The following is a 9,596-nucleotide window of genomic DNA, read 5'->3' as shown; positions in this document are numbered from 1 at the left end:
CAGAGGTTTGTGGAGTGAACTTACTTGGAATTAAAGACTCTGATGGGCCTTTGAGGTTTAAAAAAAACAGGGTGGGGGGGGAAGAGGGCCCTTGAGCTGCGGGAAGATAATTGGAATTAACGTGTCAATAAATTACACGGATCGACTTGACATGCAAATCTGATTCATTTACGTTTCCACTTTGCACTGTTAATTGCGTTCCATTGGCAGAGCTTTAAACTTTGGGTGTTTTGTTATCGTGGGAAAAGAAAGCAAGTTCTCCAAATACATTTTTTATTTTACTGGATGCTTCTGTGATGGACAAAGCATTCTGGATGAACAGAGCTCCATCAGCCACTTCCTTTATCTTACAGCATGCCAAGAGGATTAAAAGAAGATTCGGGGGGAGTTGGAGGCCCCAAAACAACATGGCCACTAACTCCTCTTTTCGGCCTCCAATTTTTTCCAGACCTGGTGACCACCGGCAGTGCTGACAGAATCAAGTCAGACAAAAGGCTGTTTGTGTCCACTTGGGCATAAGTCATTCCAGACTATAGAACGCTTGGCAATTGAGATCCCAACCGATGAAATTCAGTGTAGAGAAAAATAAAGGTTTTACACTTAGGCAAGAAAAACCCGATGAGTCAACAGCAGTAAATATAGGAAGGATTTTGGGGTTCTAGTAGACAATTACTTAAAGATGAGCTAGCCGTGTGCGGCAGCAGCCAAAAAAGCCAACACAATCCTAGGCTTGCTTAACAGGGACAGAATCAAGATAATGTGTCCAGTTTTGGTCGTCATATTGTAAAAAAGATATAGAGACTGGAAGGAGTGCAGAGAAGAGCAACAAAGATGATTCATAAAACATGAACGGTTGTAGGAATTGGGTATGTCTCGTCTAGAGAAAAGAAGGACTAGAGGTGACATGACAGCAGTGTCCCAATATTTGAGGGGCTGCCACAAAGAAGAAGAGAACAAACCAGGGGTGGGATTCAGAAATTTTAACAACTGGTTCTGTGGGCGTGGCTTGGTTGGTGGGCGTGGCTTGATGGTCGTGACTGGGTGGATATGCCTTGGTCATGTTATTGGCTGGGTGTTGGCCAACTCAATATCACTCACATCGAGGCACGCATCTCCTCACCTGGCTTCTTGTGACTGTGTGGGTGCTGCAACAGTCGTAAGTGTGAAAAATGGTCATCAGTCACTTTTTTCAGTGCCATTCTAGCTTTGAATGGTCTCTCCACACAAGCAAAGTGCCAGCAAAGGAGGGGAAAAACAACTCCAGAGACGTTCCAGAGACAGGAAGTCTAGTCCTGCCAAGAATGTAATAAGGATTAACGGAGAGGCAGTTTCTGTAAGCAACACCAGAATGTTTCCTTCCTGCCTTCCTGACAGGATTAGCCCTGTAATTTCTTCTAGCAACTGAATCTCCGAACTGCTTAGAAAGTTAACAACCGGTTCTAGCGAATAGGTGTGAACTGGTAGAATCCCACCCCTGGAACACACTGTTTCCCAAAATACCAGAAGGCAAAATAGGAAACGAAGGGAACTAATCAAGAGAACCAATCTAGAAATAAGAAAAAAGAATAGTTAACCAGCAAGTGGAACAACTTGCCTCCAAAAGCTGTCAGTACCCCATCTCAACTGGACAGCGCTTGTCTGGTTTAGGGTCTCCTGCTTGAGCAGGGGGGTTGGACTAGAAGACCTCCAAGGTTCCTTCCAAGACCTCTGTTATTCTGTTACGTTTTTTGCTTTAAAACAACGAGCACTTTACACAGATCAGTGTACCCCAAGGCTTAGAAATAATCATAGGTGGTGGTGGTGGTGGTGGAAACAAAATGCAACAGAGAGAAATTCAGTTTTATTTTTTAACAAGCTGTATTACCTTTGTTTGGTCAACAAATATTACAAATGCGTCTTGCTTTTTAAAAAAAGTATTGCCATTACAACGTTTGTATTCTCCTTTAAAGGAACGGGTCTGCTTTTCAGTGCCTCCTGCTGGATGTAATGTGCCTTTCCCCCCCACCCCCTGATACATCATCTCTACCCCCTTCATTTTGGCTATAGGACACCCCGTTACATAGTCCAGCAGTCTCGAATGCAGCATAAACGTTCCCTGGATCTGCAGCCGTCATTTCTCCTGCCGGAGAAAACGTTCCCCTGAAAACTTGCATACATTTACGAACCGGATAAGCTTCTATAGATTACCCATATTTTTGCATCCATCATACCTCCATCAGAAAGCAGAAAGGTTGGTCCTGGGCATTTCTTGTATCCCTCTGCAGGTATGTCTTCTTGGAAAAGTGCAGCGGTCCAGATTCCTGACTTTTTTTTTTTTTATAAATCTAGGTCGGTATGTTAATTCCCAAGTCAACTTCACTGTGAATTTGCCCAATTGAAATTTTAAAAAAAAGCCTTCATGGAGGATTTTTCTTTTTTCTTCCCCCTTGCGAATTACTGAGGTAAGCCTTTTATTCCCCTCCCGACCCCGCCCCCCCCCATACATGTATTTAAAATATATATTCCCTACAGGTCCTACAAAATAAAGTTCTACTTTTTAAATATATTTTTGGATAAGGCTCTCTTGGAAAGTAAAACAGCTATTGCCAATAGGTCGTATTTTTTTTCCCCCCATGCACACATGCAGCATTCGTGTAAATAATTAACAGTTTTTTCCCCCCTCTGCTGTAGAAAAAGAAAAAAAAAAGTCAATTCTCCTAAAACCTCACTGGGATGCATTTTCGCTCCATCCGCTGACCAGTGCAGAAATCCACCCTCTGCTTTGCTTTGGAATTAGGCTTTCATTTCCCACTATTCCACCCCACCCCCGACCCCCCAAAATAAAATTCCTTGGCTTTCATCGAGGGACTAAACTAACTCGGTTTCCAAGCATTCCTTCTGCCATGGTAGACAGAAAAAGCAAAGTTGAGCTTGAAAGACACAGGGATTGTTGCACAGGCAAAAGGGGACGAATGCTTTTTTTTTAACGTCCAGAATAAGATCATATTTGGAAAGAGCTCAAGCAGACACCTAGCTAACTCACCGCGGGGTGAGAGAAGGAGAAGGCGCGGCATAATCAAGACTTGCAAACTTCTGTTATTAAAGCCAACTTCAATAAGATTACTTTTAGCCTTCCCACGGAGTGGGTTTTCTGGTCTGGTCTACCTGGTGGAGGGGACAGTCATGTTCTGAAAATGGTTTGGATTAAAACTCTTCTATAAGTCCAAAGGAAGCCATCCGTAGAAGGTGTTTTCTGCTCTTAGCTACTCGATTCCTTACCTGTCCTACCAATACAATTACCCTAACATTACTAGCAAGCAAATGCTTTGGAATAAAATGTGTGAGCCGATTGTTTTGCTACCATAAACTAACATGACTCTGACAATATTCTAATTTTCGTTGTTCTCGGGTTTCTGAGTACAATGACAATAAATTTATCTTTATCTAATACTTGTTGCTAACCACAGCAGAACTCCAATGCTGGGCTCTGAAGAGATGAGACTCTTGGTTCTCCAGATGGTCATGGGGTAGGGGATGATGGGTCCTTCCTCTCTGCATCCGTTTGATGAGAAATGTTAGCCCATTCTTCCCCTCCGTAGCCTTGCAGTTTCCCGAGCTCATCAAACTAATGCAAAAGCGTCTCGTCTGCAAATGTGGCCCCCTTAAATCCCCCACTATTTGATATCTGTGCCCCTCATTGAACGAACTGGTTTGGCGTCTGGTTCAAGGAAGTTCAACGCAGCACTCGCCATAAAAATAGGGAACAAGGTCGGGCTACAAGTTCCTTGTTGGTCGCCTCCCAACTTCACCATTCTGATCCTAACTTTTTCAGGAGCTGCAAAAGCCACTTTTAAATGCAGGGGTCTCCAACCTTGGCAACTTTTAAGACTGGTGGACTTCAGCTCCCAGAATTCTCCAGGCAGCCATACTGGGAGTTGAAGTCCACCAGTCTTAAAAGTTGCCAAGTTTGGAGTCCGCTGTTCAAATGAGTCGAAAGATCTCTCTTTCAAGCCAAAAATTGTCAATGCTCAGCCATCCCAGGTGTCACACCCAAATCTGGGATTTGTAATCCCACATCTGGAGATAACAGTCTCGTAGTCTATGCTGGCGGCAGCAAATCTGTCTGACAAATGCTCAGTTTGTGGCATTCAAAACTGTTGTACCTTGCCACTAGTGTATATATACAATGAATTATCCATCTGGGGTCTGCAACAGGTACTCTGACCCCTTTAACTTCTATATTTTACACAACTCTAGCAAGATCCCTATATATCCCTACATGGGATCTCATGAGATTTCAGACAAGAATAGAGAGGATCCAGTAAGCAATATTTCGCTTCCAACGCAATATTATCGCATGAGAAGCGATATAGATACCCACCACCTGAAAAGATTCATTGACCCCTCCTTCACGATGCTGATAATACGTTCTGGAGCTGCATTCTGTTATTCAATTTATTTCTGATTAAATAATAATTCCAACCTATCCACCTGGAAGAATCCTGATCAGTTGCAAAGTTGCAAAACAGCGGATCTGATACCTTTTGTCACATTTTAGGAAGCCATTTTTTTTTTCGTTTTCCTTTCTCTTACAAATTCCACTCCATTGTGCCTTAATGGTATATGGACATTTCTTGGTGAAAGGCGTCCTTTTCACTATATTAACAATTGTTGGATGAAAAGATTATACAATATCAACATTTGATCCTATCCAAAAAGATCTACAATGCAAACCACGAGTGTTTACCCAAACTGAAGTCCAACTGCAACCTAATGGCGATTTCAGATTTCAGAAGGTACTTATGATACAGAAACCATCTTCTTGAAATGATGTGTAGTTGATCTTGTTATACTAGAGTGATTTGTGGGAACAGCATAGCTCCACAATTGAAATCTGCTTGGCATGCACAAGTTCTCAAGTTCTACACTTGGTTGTCTCCAGGAAAGATTGGGAAGGATCTCTGCTAGAAGCCCTGAAAAACCATGGGTCAGTCCGTAGACATTCCTCGCCTGGTGTTTTCCAGCTGCGTCGAATTTCAGATTCCATCACTTCCATTTAGCATGGACATTAGACATCCTGACCGGGAAGGAGGATGAAATACAGCTTCCCCTTACTTGGCAGCTCTTCTTATGTAGGGATTGAATCTCCGTAATTCTTTGGCCAATGACTATTGCTGAGCATTCTGGGAATGAAAGTCTACACATCTGGTGGACACCAAGATCAAGGAAAGTTTTGCAGTCCATTTCTACTAGAGTAAACCACGTCGATGAAGGATGCCACCGGCGTCCAGTTCCCGTTTAGACAATCGTCATGTCTGTTTGGATAAGGCCATCGATGAACATCTTTTATGTACTTAATCCTTGGTACATTGCAAGCATGCCATCTTTGTCAGCAGAAGGTCCCAAAAGTGTAACTAGGAGTCCGCGTGCGTTGGCTTTTTTCAGCCCATCTCGTGTTCATTCCACTGCCAGAGAAAACAAGCACCTCGAGATTGCCCCAACCCACCTGAGAAACAGATGGGCACGGACTTCTGTTGCAGATTAGCGTCGTTCGATCCCATCTCGTGACGATGGATGGATGGAGACCAGCTCCTAACGGTGGAACGATGGATACATGGGGTGAGCAAGGGGCAGAAGAAGTCACGCTCAGTAGAGTAAGCGCTTTTATGAACTGAACCTTCCATAAACTCTGCAGACCAAGAAGAATTTCTGAAGTTCTGCAGCCATAAAAGGACTGAATCCTTCACTCCGTGTAGAAGGAAAGAGTATCCCATTATGGCAGCAGTGATTTTCTAAAACACCTTGTCTCTTGAGTTCCTTGAAGAAGTACTTTCTGGAATCTGGACTGCACAGGAGGTTTCATAACTGATCCCAAAATCTATCTGAAGGTTATTTCATGTCTTTCTCTCTCTCTCTCTCTCTTTTTTTTTTATACAAAAGAATTCTTTAAGCAGATGATAATATAGTACAGATGCAGCTATAAGAACTTGCAGCAAAGGGTATGTTCTCCCTCCCCCTCCATTTTTTTTTAAAGCAAAAACAAATCACACGTGGTCCAGGGTTGACCTTGGCGATAAATGGCTTTCCGACGTCTTTTTTCTGCTGTTGGATCGTAAAGGAGCTTTCTTGGGTTTTTTTTTCCTTTTCTTTTCTTTTCCTGCAACATGTATAAAATTATTTTTGTCAAATAATAAAGAGTTTTTCATGCAGAAGCAAACGGGCCCCAACAATTGTCTTTGGGTGGTCTTCCTCTCCTCCAATATACAGCAGGATAAAACGGAAAAAAAAAAAAAGATTGTCATCTTTGTTGTGTCCGAGAACAATGTTCACATGGCACGTGGTTTGGGGTGGGTGGTTGGGGATGTCCGGGTGGCCTGGCCCTTTAAGAGGGCTTATCCCAGAGTGTCCCATGAGTTGGGCTGTGTCTTAGCGGGACAATGTCATAGTGGCTGGGAATGTGGCTGTTTCTGGGAAGATCGTATGGGTTTTGGATGTAACCAGCATTGCGGAGACGCATCTCTTGGACCACGCTGACCGTGGGCTCTGTGGAAAGAACAACAAAGAGACAGGGGTTTTTTGGGGGGCCCATCAAACATCTTAGGAAGAGTATCCACACGACTCAGAGCGGTGTGTGTGTGTGTCAAACTCCATTTCATTTGAGGGCCGCATCAGGGTTGTGTTTGACCTCGGAGCGCCGGGGTGAGTGTGGCCAGCTCAACATCACTCGTGTCGGGGGCGCCAGCAGGGGTGGGCTTCAAGAATTTTAGCCAGGGGTTGTTCTCTGCCTGGTTCCTGGGTGGGCCTTCCAGGAGTCGGGGATGGGGGGGGACGTTTTTGCCCTCCCCGGACTCCGGAGGCTTTCTTCGAGCCTCCGGGAGGGCAAAAATGGTCTCCCCGGGCTCCGGAGGCTCTCTGGAAGCCAGAAACAGGCCCATTTCCAGCCTTCCTGAACTTCCGGGTGGCCCATGTTTCATCCTCCCCGAGCTCTGTGCGCACCCTGCACTTACCTGCATCCAAAACGGGCCACTTGAGGACTCCTGGGAGGGGAGGGGAGGGGAGGGGTGGGCGAGGCCAGCCAGGAGTGGGAATTTGGTGGCTCTCCAAACTGCACAGAATCTTAGCAAGCGGCTCTTCCGAACCCCTGCGAATCCCCCAGCAGCCCAGCCCTGGGTGCCAGTGGTGACCTGGGTGTTCTGCCCAGTGAAAACGGGGCCCCGAGCTCTGTTTTTGGCTGTAACAACCTCCCGCAACCCTCTGCCAGCAAAAATGGAGAAGCACAGTGGGGGCCAGTCCTTCACTGTTTCCAGGGCAGTTCCGTGGATCCGGCCCTCAGGCCTTGAGTTTGACACCCCTGCCTCAGAGACTCACTCCTCAGATGACACAACAGACAATCCAGAAACATTTCAAGAATCCCTATCCTTTTGGTTCTTCTGTGTAGGTAGTCCTCGACTTCCGGGCCCCATTTCTGTGGCTCAGCGAGAGAGTTGTCAAGTGACTTTTGCCCCATGTTCTTTCTTGCCACCGTTGTTAAGCGAATCACTGCAGTTGTTCTTTTAATAATGAGGTTGTTAAGCGAATCCGGCTTCCCCACTGATCTTGCTTGGTGAGAAGTTCACACAAGGAGACCCCGTAACCCCAGGACGCTGCAACTGTCATAGATACAGGCCAGTTGCCAAGCGCCTGAATTTTAATCACGTAACCATGGGGATGCTGCCATGGTGGTGAGGGTGGAAAATGGCCGTAAGCAGAGGTGGTATTCAGCTGGTTTTGACCAGTTCTGGAGAACTGGTAGTGGGAATTTTGAGTCATTTGGAGAACCGGCCAATCCCACCTCTGACTGGCCCCGCCAACCCCATCTCTTCTCTGCCTCCCACTGAGTCCCAGCTGATCGGCTGGGTCTTCTTTGGTTGCCCTGCCCAGGAGAATGGAGCTGGAAAGCAGGTTAGTGGGGCGGGGAGAGAAGGGGGATTTTGCAGTAACCTTCCTCTGCCATGCCCACCAAGCCACGTCCACAGAACCGGTAGTAATTTTTTCTGGAATCCCACCACTGGCCGTAAGTCACTTTTTTCAAGGCCCTTGTGACTTCAAATGGGCACTAAACATACTGTTGTAAGTTGAGGCCTGTCCGTATCAAGAATCATTATGAACTAATTGAAGGAGGAGGCAGGAGTTTAAGAATGGTTCGACTTCCAAAGAGAAGATGGACCACTCGAGGTTCCAATTTCAGATCTTCCCTCCAAGCCAGCAGGAGACATGGAGATGTTTTAGTGGAAGGACTCCATTTTACATCCTTCCTTCCTTTATGACCGGTGGGCAGACAAGAGGTGACAGTAGGACAGTTCACAAGAAAAGGAGTGAAAAGTTAAGATGGAGGCCACAAATGTGAGATGGAAGCTCAACAATGTTTTTACATGTATTGCAATTCATATTTTTTGAAATAAGGGGCTTTGATTAATTTATTGTGGCAGCCATTTTGACTTTTTGACACCTCCCCTACTCTCTACAAAAGGGCTGCGGTGGCTCAGTGGCTAAGACGCTGAGCTTGTTGATCGGAAAGGTCGGCAGGTTGGCGGTTCGAATCCCTACCGCCGCCTAACAGAGTGAGCTCCCATTCCTTGTCCCAGCTTCTGCCAACCTGGCAGTTTGAAAGCGTGTAAAAAATGCAAGTAGAAAAATAGGGACCACTTTGGTGGGAAGGTAACAGCGTTCCGTGCACCTTCGGTGTTTAGTCATGCCGGCCACATGACCACGGAGACGTCTTCGGACAGCGCTGGCTTTTCGGCTTTGTAACGGAGATGAGCACCACCCCCCAGAGCTGGAAACAACTAGCACGTAGGTGTGAGGGGAACCTTTACTTTTATCTTACCACTCTCTACAGACTCCCCTGTTATCATTTCTTCTCCCTTCGGACACCTCTGAGTGGCATCTACAAGTTGCCCATCTGGATTTCATGATTACTAGATCAAGATGAGAAGGTGTGATACGTTGTGGGTCCCATTAATTAGGCACATATTACATCTTTTGGGACCATGGAAAAGGACCTTCTCAGTGGTGGCCCCTTCTCTATGGAACATCATTCCTCGAAAGGTGGGGGGGTTTACAATCAACTCCCACCTTGTGGCTTTCCTGAAATATCCTGGTTATGTCAGCGGAGTTGGGGGCCATGAATGGAGCCAGACTCTCATTATCCCGGGGTCATGTGATCCAGGGGCACGCTTAAAATTTTTTAGCAAGGGGTTCTCCGCCTGGTTGCGCATGGCCTAGTTGTCCTCCTGCACCACGGCAGGTGGGGAGAGCGTTTTTGCCCTTCCCTGGCTCCGGAGGCTTTCTTCGAGCCTCTGGGAGGGGGGAGCCAGAAAAGGGCCCATTTCCGGCCTTCCTGAACTTCTGGGTGGCCCGTTTTTCACCCTCCCCAAACCTCTGTGCACACCTTGCACTTACCTGCATCCAAAACGGGCCCCGTTGGGATTCCTGGGGTGGGGATGGAAGGGGCGGGAGGGGCGGGGCCAACCAGGAGTGGGATTTGGGGGTTCTCCAAACCACACAGAATCTTAGCTTGGTCCCCTTTTGCGACCTTCTGACAAGCGAATCCGTGGGGAATCCAGAATCGCTTAACG

The 9,596-nt window shown here is 46.4% G+C and overlaps 1 protein-coding gene across 1 annotated transcript in view; it reads right to left on the bottom strand.

Moving 5' to 3' along the window:
- Positions 1–6,137: 6,137 nt before the first annotated feature.
- Positions 6,138–9,596, bottom strand: part of MEGF11 (multiple EGF like domains 11) — a 498,439-nt gene continuing 494,980 nt past the window's right edge. The window contains exon 23 of the mRNA XM_026709368.2: positions 6,138–6,522. Coding sequence (XP_026565153.2) covers positions 6,362–6,522 — 161 coding nt within the window. The 3' untranslated portion in view covers positions 6,138–6,361. The remainder of the gene's footprint in view (positions 6,523–9,596) is intronic.

Source organism: Pseudonaja textilis, chromosome 13 (assembly GCF_049901715.1).
Source record: "Pseudonaja textilis isolate UNSWEBS1 chromosome 13, rPseTex1.2, whole genome shotgun sequence".
NCBI lineage: Eukaryota > Metazoa > Chordata > Lepidosauria > Squamata > Elapidae > Pseudonaja > Pseudonaja textilis.
The sequence above is the reverse complement of the archived record's forward strand: the minus strand, read 5'-3'. Positions and strand labels throughout refer to the sequence as shown.